The 13,628-nt window shown below is 45.3% G+C and overlaps 1 protein-coding gene across 19 annotated transcripts in view; it reads left to right on the forward strand.

Moving 5' to 3' along the window:
* ADD1 (adducin 1) overlaps positions 1-13,217 on the forward strand; it is a 126,105-nt gene extending 112,888 nt beyond the window's left edge. For 11 of the 19 annotated variants that reach the window (XM_030564203.1, XM_030564201.1, XM_030564199.1 and 8 more), the window contains 2 exons: positions 202-297; positions 10,623-13,217. In XM_030564203.1, coding sequence (XP_030420063.1) covers positions 202-297; positions 10,623-10,981 — 455 coding nt within the window. In that variant the 3' untranslated portion in view covers positions 10,982-13,217. The other 8 variants (XM_030564215.1, XM_030564218.1, XM_030564216.1 and 5 more) reach the window with 5 other exon arrangements.
* Positions 13,218-13,628: the final 411 nt, after the last annotated feature.

Consider the following 13,628-nt stretch of genomic DNA (forward strand, 5'->3'; position numbering starts at 1 on the left):
GTGACAGCTAGGATCGCAACAGTGTTGGTCTGCACCTTACCTTTGCTTGCTTTGGAATTATTTGGTATTCAGACAGAATTTTCACTCAGAAAAAAAATTTCTTCAAAGATTTTTGTGTGTGTAGCAGGATGTCTGTTTTCCTGCATCCCTAAAGAAGAATCTTATATGCTGTTTTTAATTCCCATACTGATTCATCTATAGAACCTTCAGAAGATGCCAGGCAACAGAAAGAAAAGAGTGCTCCTGATCATACTTCAGCCCGTACTCCTCCCAGCACACCAGTTAAGCTAGAAGAAGGTATGTTACATTGAGCTGGGGTGGGGAAGACTCCTGTAGCTGCACCTGTCTTGACTGAAGCATGAAAAAATAAGATTTAATGAAGTAAAGAGGAATTATTTTGGTTTTTATTTTTTTACAATCTGTAGAACTGTGTAACTGAATGTAATAGTGATTATGTTCACAATAATAAAGAAATGTGCATTGTCAGTAGACAGATTATCACCATTTCAAAATTGCCTAGTCATCTTGTTGAGTTTCTGAATTGAATCGCCCCTTTGAGCACTCTGAGCAAGATGTGGCTGCTGTTTTGAAGTGAAATGTTTCTAATGATGAAGCAGACCTTCTCTGAACTGAACATGAATAGATAGTTTGTCAAATCCTGCTCACTGGTTGCACATTTCTTAAACATTATTGTATTTGGATTACACCTCTGGGAATATTTTTCTCTCCCAGTTTAGATCTTAGTTTGATTTGTTAACGTGATGATGTAAAATTATCAGGTAAATGAGAAAGGGGCCAAGAAAATCTGTTATCCCTTTGGGGAAAAAAGGATAAAAGTAACAGTCTATCTGTTAAATAGGTGTAATCTAATTTCTGTTTTGTGTTTCCTTTACCTTATTCATTGGGATATATCACTTGTCTGTTATGAAGTCTTCCACGCACTACTTCATCTCATTCTGTTTTCTATAAGAATGGCTCCAACCATTCTTTTAATTTAACACAATGGCTGTGATGAATGCATAGATTCTCTACTTGTGCTTTTTTCTTCTTGTGGCTGCGTTACAAACAGGAGATGGATATGCTAAAGAGTACCTGTTACCATAGTAAGTATCATCCCATACTCTGAACTGTTTCTGCTGCTTTCCCGGAGTTCTCTGGGCTTTGCTTCATTCTCCTGCATCTTTGTTGTTTACTGAGTTTTGTTTTCTGTTTGTGTTTTATTTTCATTTTTTTAAAGGCATTTTTACAGTCAGTGACAGACACTAATTCCTTCCATTGTTGCTTTCTTGGAATTCTAGGTCAGTTACATAAACTTTACATTAAAGTGTGCTATACTGTTGAAAGGGACTGTGAAAGTGTCGTCATGGGTTCCATGTTCGTCTGTCTTTCAGTGACTCTGTACCCAGCTGCCCCAATTTATGAGTAATAAGCTGTTTGTCCAAAAGCCCTTGGTTCGTATTCCTCCTAGAACATGAAAATTGAACTGTGTTCTGCGTGGCTCTGATACCACCAGGATTCTAAAACTGGGACTTAGTCTGAAATTGTGTTGCATGAGTTAGCTGTGAATGAGCTCACTCTTTAAGCTGTGTTGGCTTTACAGGGATAACAAAAGTAAACTTCATGTATATGTGTATTTCCCTAACCTAAGTAGCTGTGACTGAATTTGATGAGAGCTATGAGTGACAGAAAGATCCATTGAGTGAAGGTGCCATTCTTCTTTGAGTGCTTGCTCATGTCCATTCTATATTAGGTGTGTGTGGTTGCCACGTGCACCAGTGCCGGAAGTTTTTCCCTCAGCAGTATCTGTAGAGGACCAGCTCTGGCACCCACTGGGGTGGTGCCGCATGGCGCGGTATCAGTTCTTTCTTGCCGCCAGTGATGGTGCTGGAATATCTGCTGATTTGGCTAGGTTTTCTGTTCTTGTGAATGTTGAAAAACCTGTAATGTAGTGGTATATAGTTAGTAGTTTCTTAGTTACCCTTAGTAGTAGTTCTTAACTTTTCATTAGTCCCAAACGAGACTCAGCTGGGGGACAGGGCATGTCCTGGTCCCCAGGCTTTAAACCCTGCGATGGCTGCAAACAGTCTATGCCCATCAGCGGTCCACATACCAGTTGCCTAAGGTGCTTAGGCAAAGGGCACATGAGTGCCGTATCTGCAGGTCCTTTAAATCTAGGACAAAGGAGTGTGATATTTGTCTGAAAGCGCTCCTAATGGAGTCGGCACTCACTCTGGAACCAAAGCAGTGGTCTGACTGCACACCAAGCACAACGGCCTCTATGTGCAATGCCCCACCGATGCCATCCACGAGCCGGCACTGGTCTCCCTCCACGGCTCTGGTCATGAAGCCAAAAAAGACTGGGAGGGAAATAAGGGAAAGGAGAGGGCGAGGGCAAGCCACGACCCATGCTGTGCAGCTCAATACCCCGTTCAGGAAGTCAGGCCCCAGCTCAAGTTGAGCGGTGCAGCCTATCCCATGCTTTGCCCACGACCATGGATAGCAGTGCAGGCCCTAGCCAGCTTCAGGTGCCATCGGCACACGAAGCTCTTCGAGCGGTTCAAGAGATCCTGATGCTCCTGGTGCCACCTATACCAGCTCCCGTGGTCCCCTGATCTCAAGGAAAACCCTGTATCCCCGCCTCAGTGGCATCATTCCCCATTGAGCGGGATGTCCCACCAGCTTCACCGACCTGCAGCTGTCACACTCCTCAGGACAAGAGAGGCAGGCTCAGCGGAGCCCTCTTTGGTCCCCATATCAGGGGCACAGATTGTGGAACTCAAGACATATCTCACCGATAGATTGGCACAGACCCTCTGAGGCACGAGCCACCTGGCAAGAACTCCAGAACCAGCCCCTTCCATCTCCCAGGGCCTGGGACTGATCAGAGACCGCCAATCGCTGGGCCATCATCTCCTGTCTTGATGAAGGAGGTCACCCTACTCAGGATGATCCTCCCGGCAACCAGCCCGTAGTAGCTCCCGGTCCTGTTCAACGTACCGGTCAAGTAGCATGAGGCATGGATTGCTGGGTATCCAACGCCAATTCACCAAACGCCATCAGTTCCCAAGAGCCCGACCAAGGCAGACTCACTTGGATAGGTTGGCTTCGGGACGCAGCAGCCGGCACCGGTTGGACAAGAGCCACTGCTCTGCCCGATCCTGGTCGCCCCATACCAACCACTCCAGTGGTAGTGCCGGCTTGGAGCGAGGTTCCCTGCTGGCAGGACAAACCCACGTACCGGCGGTGCTGTTTACATTATCAGCACTGAAACCTGTTCCATGGCCCCAAGTGCAGTGGCTGGCGCCCTGGTATCTGTGGAACCCTTGGGGGTTCACCCAACCTTCCCAGGCTCCCTGATCAGTGTCGGGAGCCTTGGAGAGGCCAGCAGCCTCGATGTCCCATCCCCTTTGGTACTTGAGACTTTGGGGGGTAAGACCCCACAGATCCAGGAGGATCCAGGGGAGCAAGCTGCTGGACCATGGAGGTTCCCGTGGCAATGGCATCATCATCGCCAGATGAGGCTATCACGGGGCCCCCTCACCCAGTTCCTTAGGATGATGCCAAGGCGCACCAGGAACTTTTGAAAAGGGCCACTTCTAACCTGGGGCTTCAGGCAGAAGAATTGGAAGAGCCCTCAGACTCTCTGTTTGATGTCCTCTGCTCCTCAGCTCCTGCCACGGTGGCTCTACTCCTTTATGAATGAGTTTCCAGAATCATGAATGACCTGTCGCAGACCCCCTCTTCCCTGGCCCTTATCTCTAAAAGGGCCGAACGCAAGTACTTGGTGCCGACCAAAGGGCATGAGTATTTATTCTCTACCCAGCCTCTAATTCACTTGTGGTTGAGGCGGTTAACCACAAGGAGAAGCAAGGACTTCAGCTGAGAGTGACCAGTCACCAAGCCTTCCTTGGCCGATATGTGGCAAGCCATGGCCAAGTTCAGAGGGTTGCTCCCCAACTTCCAGGAAGGAGTTCTGAGCTATCCTCGATAAGGGCATGAGTGCAGCCAGGGCGAACCTCCAGGCGGCGTCAGATTCTACTGCCCACACCATGACTTCTGCTGTCTCCATGCGGCGAGTCTCTTGACTTCTCCTCTCTGAGTTGTCCACCAAGGCCCAGAAGTCATTGCAGGAGCTGCCCTTTGACGGCGGGACCCTATTTGGAGAGAAGACAGACAGCAAGTTGCATGGCCGTAAAGACTCCTGCACTGTACGGAGAGACTTTGGCAAACCAGTAAACTGCCTAAAACCACTATGGCTTATTGTTAACGGCAGCCTAGTAAGCAAGCTGTAAATTGGCCATTCAGCAATCTCAGCTTGACCAAGGCAGGAGGGGAAAGGGTTTTGGGTGCCACAGAAAGGGCAGCTTGACCCCTGCATCCTTCCTGATAAGAATTGTGTTGAAGTTGCTGATACATGCATTTTAAAAGAGCAGGAAGTACCCTCAGGAATGTCTATTGAGGTCTCGAGGTTGCAAACCCTGGAAAGACCCACACCTGGTTAATCAATAATCAGAAGGAACCTCTTGCTGGATCGTTGAAATTGCTTACTTAACAAGGTTTCTTTAAGGGACATGTCATTCTATTACTAATGTATAAATAAGGGGAAAAAGCTTGAGATAGTTGGACTCGTTTGGGGACTCTCTTTGGACTCTCCCTCTGGACACATCTTGCGGTTCCCACTGGCAGACGAAAGATTTGGCCACTGGAAACCTGGCGCTGTGTCACTTGAAAGCCACACTCAGTAATTATCAAGGGTTAGGGGTGTTGCGGACGTGTGTAAGTGCTTGAGGCGTGTAAAGTTTAGCTTTATGTGAAAGCACTCTTGTGTTGTCCTGTTTGTGCCAGCCATCTATCGGTCGGACTGCCGTGTCTCCCCTGATTTATTTCCTGACACCACCTCGCACAGAGTAAAAATTACCAAAAGCTTTGGGTTGAAAGAACCCCGGGTAACGGGACCACCACCCTGAAAATCCTGGGTCTCTACGTCCCAGCCTCGTCACATAAGCGGTTCAAACTGCAGCAGCCTCAGGACCAGGGGAGACAGCCTCGGCAGGATCAGCCCCATAAATGAGCCAAGGGTTACGATCGCTGTCCGAGCCACCCACCTCCACCCTCAGCCCAGTCGGGCTTGACCCATAATAAGCAGGGGGACAAATGGTCATTTTGAGGGTGCGCATGAGGGTGAGTACCAGACTATTCCCCGGATCCCTCTTTCCCAATATTCTCTGATTGCCTTTCCTCCTGGCGTGAACCACTATAACTTCCAGCCGCTGTGTCCTCAGCACAGTGGAACAGGGTTATCCCCTCCAGTTCCTTTCTAGCCCACCTTCCCATCTGCCTTCCCTGTTCCTCTTCAGGGACTCCTCTCACGAGAGTCTCATGCAGGAGGTAAAGGGGTTACTACCGCTGGATGTGGTGGATGAGGTTCCTCTTGAGTACAGGAACAAGGGGTTCTGTTCCTGATACTTTTTAATCCCAAAGGCCAAGGGTGGTCTACGGCCCATCCTGGACCTGCGAGATCTCAACAAGTATCTACAGAAGCTGAAGTTCCGCATGGTCTCTCTGGCTTCTACTATCTCCTCCCTGGATCCAGGAGACTGGTATGCTGCCCTCAACTTGAAGTACGCATACTTCTACATCGCAGTCTTTCGAGGGCACAGACACTTCCTCCGGTTTACGGTGGGGCTCCACCACTACCAGTTTACAGTCCTCCCGTTCGGCCTGGCGACAGCACTGAGGGTGTTTACCAAGTGCATGTCGGTAGTAGCGGCTTACCTCAGGTACCGGTGTATCCAGATCTACCCATATCTTTGATGACTGGCTCCAGATCGCAAGTCCAGAGGGAAGTTGCGGTGCTTCAAGCCACGTGCCACTCTCTGGGCCTACTGGTGAATGACGAAAAGTCAACGTTAGTGCCAATGCAGAGGATAAAGTTCATTGGAGCGGTCCTTGACTCTGCCTGTGCCAGAGCGTTCCTGCCACTGGAAAGGTTCAGCATGATGGCAAACCTCATTGTAGAAGTCTCAGCGTTCCCTCTGACTACAGCCAGCCTCTGCCTGCACCTGCTGGGCCACATGGCAGCATGCACTTACATGGTCTGCCATGCCAGGCGCCGGATGCAGCCCCTGCAACAAAGGCTGGGGAGGGTCTATTCCCAGTCCTGAGACCCCCTGAAGAAGATCATTACCATTCCCCAGGCGATATTTACCTCGCTGAGATGGTGGACCGACTGCAGGACAGTCCTGGAAAAGGTTCTGTTCGACAACCCCTCTCACTCAAGTTGGTGTTTGGATGCCTCAGACCTCGGCTGGGGGACACATTTCAGCAACCTCCAGACACAGGGGATGTGGTCCCCGGAGGAGGCATGGTTACCTATAAACATCAAAGATCTCCGATCAGCCCGGCTGGTGTGCGGAGTCTTCTTGCCCCACCTGACGGACAACACGGCCTCGATGTTCTACATCAACAGGCAAGGGGGAGCCTGCTCAACGGCTCTGTCAAGTTTGTGGGAGTTCTGCATCGGCCACAAAATCTACCTGGAAGCTTGTCACCTTCCCGGCGTTAGGAATACACTGGCAGACCAGCTCAGCAGGAACTTCTCCTCTCACCGTGAATGGTTGCTCCATACAGAGGTAGCCTGCATGATCTTCCGAAGGTGGGGAACTCCCCAAGTGGGAGATAGAATAGGAAATGCAGGGCCGCTCATCAGTAGGACACTGGCAAAGATCAAGAGAGATCAGACGCAGGTTATCATGGTCGCATCAGCATGGCCTCACCAGCACTGGCTCGGCATGCTCATGAGCCTGTCAACAGCCCCTTCCTAGACCTTGCCCAACCAACTGGATCTGCTGTTGCAGGACCATGGTTGGCTCTTACACCCCAACCTTGAGTCCCTCCACCTCTCGGCGTGGATGCTCTGTGGCTGAACCTGGAGGAGTGGACCTGTTTGGAAGGAGTCCAACCGGTCCTCCTGGAAAGTAGGAAGCCCTCAACTAGACTGACTTGCCTGGCCAAGTGGATGAGGTTTTCCCGCTGGGTATCCAAACGGGGCATCTCTCCTTCGCATTCTTTCATACAGGCTGTCCTGATCTACCCACTCTATTTGAGGGACCAGAGCCTGGCACACTCTCTTCCATTAGAGTGCATCTTGCAGCAATCTCTGCGTTTCACCTGCCGATCCAAGGACAGACAGTATTCTCCCATTACATGATGATCAGATTCTTGAGAAGGCTGGAGAGATTCGTCCTGCAGTGGGATGTTAACTTGGTCCTCTCTAGGCTCACTGGCCTGCCCTTTGAGCCGCTTATCTCCTGCTCCCTTTCCCATCTGTCATGGAAGGTTGCATTCCTGGTGGCAGTGATGTCGGCAAGACGGGTCTCCGAAATTAAAGCCTTGACCTCAGAACCACCATACATGGTTTTCTACAAAGACAATGTTCAACTGTGGCCCCACCCAGCCTTCCTGCCAAAGGTGATCTCCACCTTCCATATGAACAGGACATCTTCCTCCCGGTGTTTCATCCCAGACTGACAAGACCAGTGAAGAGAGGCATCTTCACGTCCTGGACATCCAGAGGGCCTTGGCTTTTTACTTAGAATGTACCAAGCCTTTCCGTAAATCTTCATTGCTACAGTGGATAGGATGAAGGGTCATCTGGTGTCCTCGCAGAGGATTTCCAATTGGATCACCTTGTGCATAAGGACTGTTACAACCTGGCAGGGGTTATGCCGCCACTGCCGATTATCAGAGCCCACTCAATGAGAGCTCAGGTGTATTCGGCAGCCTTCCTGGCACACATCCCTATCCAGGACATCTGTAGAGCTGCAGTGTGGTCCTTGGGCAACACATTTACCACTCATTACGCTGTCACTCAGCAGGCCAGAGACAACATTGGATTCGGCAGAGCTGTGTTGCAATCTACATGTCCGTGAACGCCTACTCACCTCCAGGGATACTGCTTTGGAGTCACCTAATATGGAATGGACATGAGCAAGCACTCAGAGAAGAAAAGACAGTTACCTGTTCCGTAACTGGGGTTCTTCAAGATGTGTTGCTCATGTCCATACCACGGGCCGCCCTCCTTTCCCACTGTTGGAGTTTCCGGCAAGAAGGAACTGAGGGCCAGGGGAGCCAGCGGTGCCCCTTATACCGCGCCATGCTGGTGCAACTCCAGGGAGCGCCAGAGCTGGTCCCCTACTTATACAGCTGAGGGAAAAACTTCCGGCACCGGTGCATATGACGAGCACACACACCTAATATGGAATAGAAATGAGCAACACATCTCAAAGAACACCAGTTACGGAAAAGGTAACTGTCTCTTTTATGTAGTCAGTTTTCTGACTACAATCGTACATAAAGAATATAATTTTGAAAAGTGTATTTCCGTTGTGATAAAACTCTAGATCTGTGTGTGTATGAAAAACACCACTTTACCTCCTTTAAGGCCAAAGCTTCAGACAGAAGTTTTAATGGTATTACTGCAGTACAGTGTGCACTTAATATGTGTTTGTGCTGTTAGTTCTAGAATATATCTTTAAATTTCTAAGTATCGTCATGTTGTCGTCTCTGAAATTGTTTTTGTTAGAAGATATAATTTGGAAAACCGCACTGATGGATGTACTAAAATTACTGAGCGAAATAACAAATCTCATACACGTTGTGTGGTGTTCTTTATCTGATGTAGAATTTGAGGATTTCTCTATTCTGATTAAAAACTTGCCCCTCCTTAAGCTAAATTCAGAGATCCGTGTTTCATTCCAGTGTACAGGGATTCCATCTCACTAAATGCTGTAGTGACAATTTCAGAGGCTGGGTGGGATAACTGTCATGGACAGACAAGTTAAAATTATTTTTATATAGCTGTAATGCTTCGTAGAGTGGCAAAGTCTGTTTAAATGCCAGTAGCTTCCTATGCTTTTATTTCAGGAATAATCCAAACTATTGATGGTCTTTCCTTTTATATAAAAAAAATTAAAATAAAATAAAGTCTAACTACATGAAAATCAGGTGCAGTACATGTACTAAGAAATTAGTCTGATTAATTCCTGAAGAAATAAAAATCATGACTAGAAAGGTGGTAATGATGAAAAGAGCAGTGCTGGTGATAGACTGTACATGAATTGCTGTATAATTGTCATAAAGGATTAATCAGACTAACACCTCATGAGGCAGCTCATAACATACATAATGGCTTTCTCCTTTACCCTGCTTTAAATCCTGTCTGCGTCATAACACAATTTCAGACTTCTAACCATTTTGAGCATTTGGCTTGATACTGAGTATTAAGTGGTTATTGTGGGTCTAACATAACAGAAGTTCACACTATTCCAGGGAAATACATACCACACATTCACAGAACAGTGTCTTCTAAGACACAGCGTGAGGAATTTTCAGTACAATCCTGCAGGAATAAAGAACACAATTTCATTAGAGACATTCTCATACTTTCTGTAGACTGTTGTAATCACCTCTCAAAGCCTTGAACATAAAACTAATACTCTGACCCAAACTGTTCTTGTGACTGCAGCAGATCTTTAATTTTTGAATTTTTAAAATGAAAATTGTTTCCCCTATTTTTCTCGCAGCTCGCAAACCTCTCTGGCCAGCTTTCATCCACTTTCCTCTTTATGCTCTACTGTCATGGGTGGAGTCGACACAGCTAGCTGGCCACTTAGGAATTTGTGCTTTCCATGCAGGCAGGAAACAAGTGCAGTGAGTTCTAAGGAAGTGCTCAGTGCAGACAGGATTGCTTTACAATAACATGGTATATTTAAAGGGAGAGTGTCACTAAATCTCACCAATGCCTGTGAGGTCCACCGTAGATTAGTGAATAATGTGCTAGCAAGGCCTATGTACCACTTTAGCCCCATTTAAGCTATGGCTCATGCTTGACACAGGGATGAAGTCACGCTAAGTGAACCCATGTGATACAAAAGGCTGCATCACAAAACATGCTTAGCTAATTAAATTTGACAGGCTATATTGATTTTATTTAGAAGACCTCATAATGCATTAATAAATCTGGTCAAGATAATGAAACCATTGCAATAGCAGACCTCACTATGAAGCTGTCTCTTGTTAAGTCTTCTCTGAGAAGCTCCATGGCAATACTGGGATTATTATAAGGTCTGGCAAAATGAGAATTAGTGAGATTCTCATACATCAAGCCATAGGTGTGATGTTTGTGTAATTTGCTCCATCTCAACAAATTAAAACATTTTAAAAATTGGGAGCCTAATGACAATATCTCATTAGTGCTAGTGAAAATTGTAGGTTTTATTCCCTGCTCACTGTGCTAAAAATCCTCAGCATCGTTTTCAAATGTAGTTACATTACTATGTTTTATTTATAAAGCCTTGATATCTACTCTCCTGGCACTTTAGACCATTATGATTGGATTCAACTTTATCTGCTGCCTGGCAGGAAATTGAAAGTAATCTTTTGAACATTCCGCCCACATCTCTGTGCCCAAAGGTAAAGCAGAATAGACAGATTCCAAAAGCATTACGTAAGTTAAACCAGCTAGATTTTCACACACAGCACTCGCTACAGTAGCTTCACCTTAATGTATTTTAGAGACCAGCACACTTTAACTAAGTATTTCATATCAATCCATCCATTAGAGACACTGCAGGACCAGACTTACAAAGATGACAGTGATGCTGCAACTTTCAAGCAAACCCTCCCAGACCTGACCCCTGATGAGCCTTCAGAAGCACTCGACTTCCCAACCTTCGGAAAGGAGGAGGAGGAAGGTAGGTGCAGTGAAGATCTGACCAAAAGTCAGACTGAGTCACCTGCACCAGAAAATCAAGAGCCCCAGTCCCAAGCTGCTGAAGAGGCAACAACACCAACAGCTGAGGAGGGGACAGCAGCTGATCCAGGTAGTGATGAATCTCCAGGAAAATCCCCGTCCAAAAAGAAAAAGAAGTTCCGCACGCCTTCCTTCCTGAAGAAGAACAAAAAGAAGAGTGACTCCTGAAGGCCTAATGCGCTGCAGAAACACTGTCATGTTTTTAAATCTAAATTCATTAACCACTAGAATGTACCGGATTGTACTGAGTGTTTTGTCGTCTTATGTAAAGGAATGCAACAAATCAACCAACCAACCCCTCAAGTTATAGCTTGATTGGTTAAGGTTATAACAAGAAATTAACATGCAGAAAGGTGCTAAACCTCTGTTCTCAGCAGCAAACCACAAATTTAATCCTTAATTTGTAAACAAAGTTAAATGGCTTCCATGTGGAAGACGTCGAACCACTGTTTTTAATTTAAAGCCCACACTGCTTTATGTATGAACACAAGTATTTTTGACCAGGCCACATTCACAGTGCAGTATCTGCTCACTCCAGAATGTGCTCTTTTCCAATGTTGTTTTCACCAGTCACAAGTGGATTCTTTTTTAAATATTGCATTTTAGAGAGGATGCCTGTTCGTTTGCATTTTAGAAGGGGCACATTCTTGAACTGAGCTGTATGCTTCTGCAATCTGTGATTACAGATCATGTTATAGTAAGACTTTGAGACTATCCATACCTTACACCTCCTGTCTTCTTCCTGCCACCCCCAACCCCCAATAACAACAACAATAAAAGCTGCCTTTAACCTATATTCTGTTTTGTGATATAGCTGGAACTTGAACTTAACCTTGTGATGTCTGAGGACTGAACTGGTGTTGGTGTTTCCTGCTGATACTGAGCATTCAACTTTTCTAATAAATGCAATATTGTGAAATCTGTCCTCCCCAACCAAAATTAGAGACCATCAGAAATCACTTGCATAGCAGTTTGGTCTCTAGATACAGGTTGAAAACAATTGTATGTTAGACTTTTGGGACACTTTTTAAATTGGTGATCTAGAGCATGGACAGTTTTGGATTGGGTCTTCAGTGCACATTTCATTGTTTTGATAAAACTTCCCTGAGTGCAGATGCAAATCTGTTACCAGCCTGCAAATGTGGCTTATATGTATCTACATTCCCTCCCCTAATAAAAATGTAAACACATTACACTGAACACTTAACATATGTTTTTATATTAACACTTTTTCTTTTCACTTACTGTAGCTTGTGTTTCTTGCTTTGTGTTGCCAGCAGTAGTTAAGTCGGGAACAGAAATCCCTCCCAGAGTCCTTAGAGGTGCATTTACTACCGGTTTTCCATAAGCATTTAGCATGTAGCAAAGTCAGGAAAATCACTTTCGCTTTTTATTTGCCATCCTCTTCTAGTTACGATCATGATTCTCTCTCTTCATTGAGCACACACAGAGATCCACCTTCAAATTATCTTTTTGAAAGCCAAAACATCTTCATTTGTTACCAGCGTGAACTTTCCAGAAACCTTAATGAATTCACCCCAGCTATAAACCGAGATGCTCCAAATGTGAGTGTTCAAAATGACACAGTTCTATTTGTAACAGCAGAAAACATTCAAAGATTTCTCCTTGGGGGAAAAAGATTGGCTTACATGCAATGACTAAACTAAAATGAAGTTCAGTAATGGATGTATCATATAAGATTACATAAAATACCTGTTTTATAGTGAGAAAAACAGCAGGCAGTGAATCCCTTGCGATTTGTGCAGTGTGAAGGCATTGAGTAGTAGAACAGGTTCAGCTATAGTGCAAAAATAAAGCCTATATTAGGCCTCAGATGTGTTGAAAACTTGGACCAAATTCAAGTGGTAAAAGGAAAACAAATTTACAAGATATGACCATAGCACTGTCAGATGAGGAGGAAAAGGTTTAGTGGCAGTAATTAACACACCAGAAATCTGACTTCTCTTTTGGAACACCTAGAGGTAAGGTGGAAGATGCAACAGCAAATCACTGCTTAAGAGTGACACCTAAACAATGATGTCTAGTAAGGACTGCATGGCGCTAATGGCTTTGAGCTTATATTCTAACCTTCTATGGCCTCTGTATACTAGGGAGCCTACAGTACTTATCTTACTTTGCTAAATTGTGTTTTATTGCCAGGGTCATAATTATGTTACTAAGCCATTGCTACATGTTTCAGTTAATAATGGAGTCCTCCCTTTTATCTTTGACCACATATGCAATTATTTTGATTCTAATTTTGTAGTTTGTTCTTTCAATTCTTTGTATTACACTATGAAATCTAGCTGTGTACAGTATGGTTACACACGGTGGGAGGAAAAAGTCATGTATTTTTATTTCTTTGTTGTATCGTTTTACTCACAAATAAAATTCTTTAAAAGAGTAAGGTTTTTTCCTCTGTTTTGAAAGCTGTTGTACAGATTTAGTTTCCAGAATCTCTTAGGGAATAGTGCCCAAACCATTTTAATTTAATGGGTAAAAACAATTTCTTGAGAAAAGTATCTAGGATTTTGTTTATAGTAAACTGATTGGTTGCTGTTAAAGTTCCAGACCCAACTGTGATGTCTAATGTTCTGGCCAGAGACCCTGAATGGGACATGTAACAGTAAGCAGTAGAGACAGGCATTAAAAGGGATCAGTGTCTGAACTTTGAGAGAACATGTAGACAGAATACAAAAAGCCACCTTCATGTTGCAGTCAGTGTCCTTCTGTAGGATTTGCTGTAGCTGAGAGAGCAACAGAAGGATCACTACTCACTTCCAGGTTGACATAATTCTGCCTTCTCTAACACCCT

Source organism: Gopherus evgoodei, chromosome 5, assembly GCF_007399415.2.
Source record: "Gopherus evgoodei ecotype Sinaloan lineage chromosome 5, rGopEvg1_v1.p, whole genome shotgun sequence".
In the NCBI taxonomy this organism is placed as follows: Eukaryota; Metazoa; Chordata; order Testudines; family Testudinidae; genus Gopherus; species Gopherus evgoodei.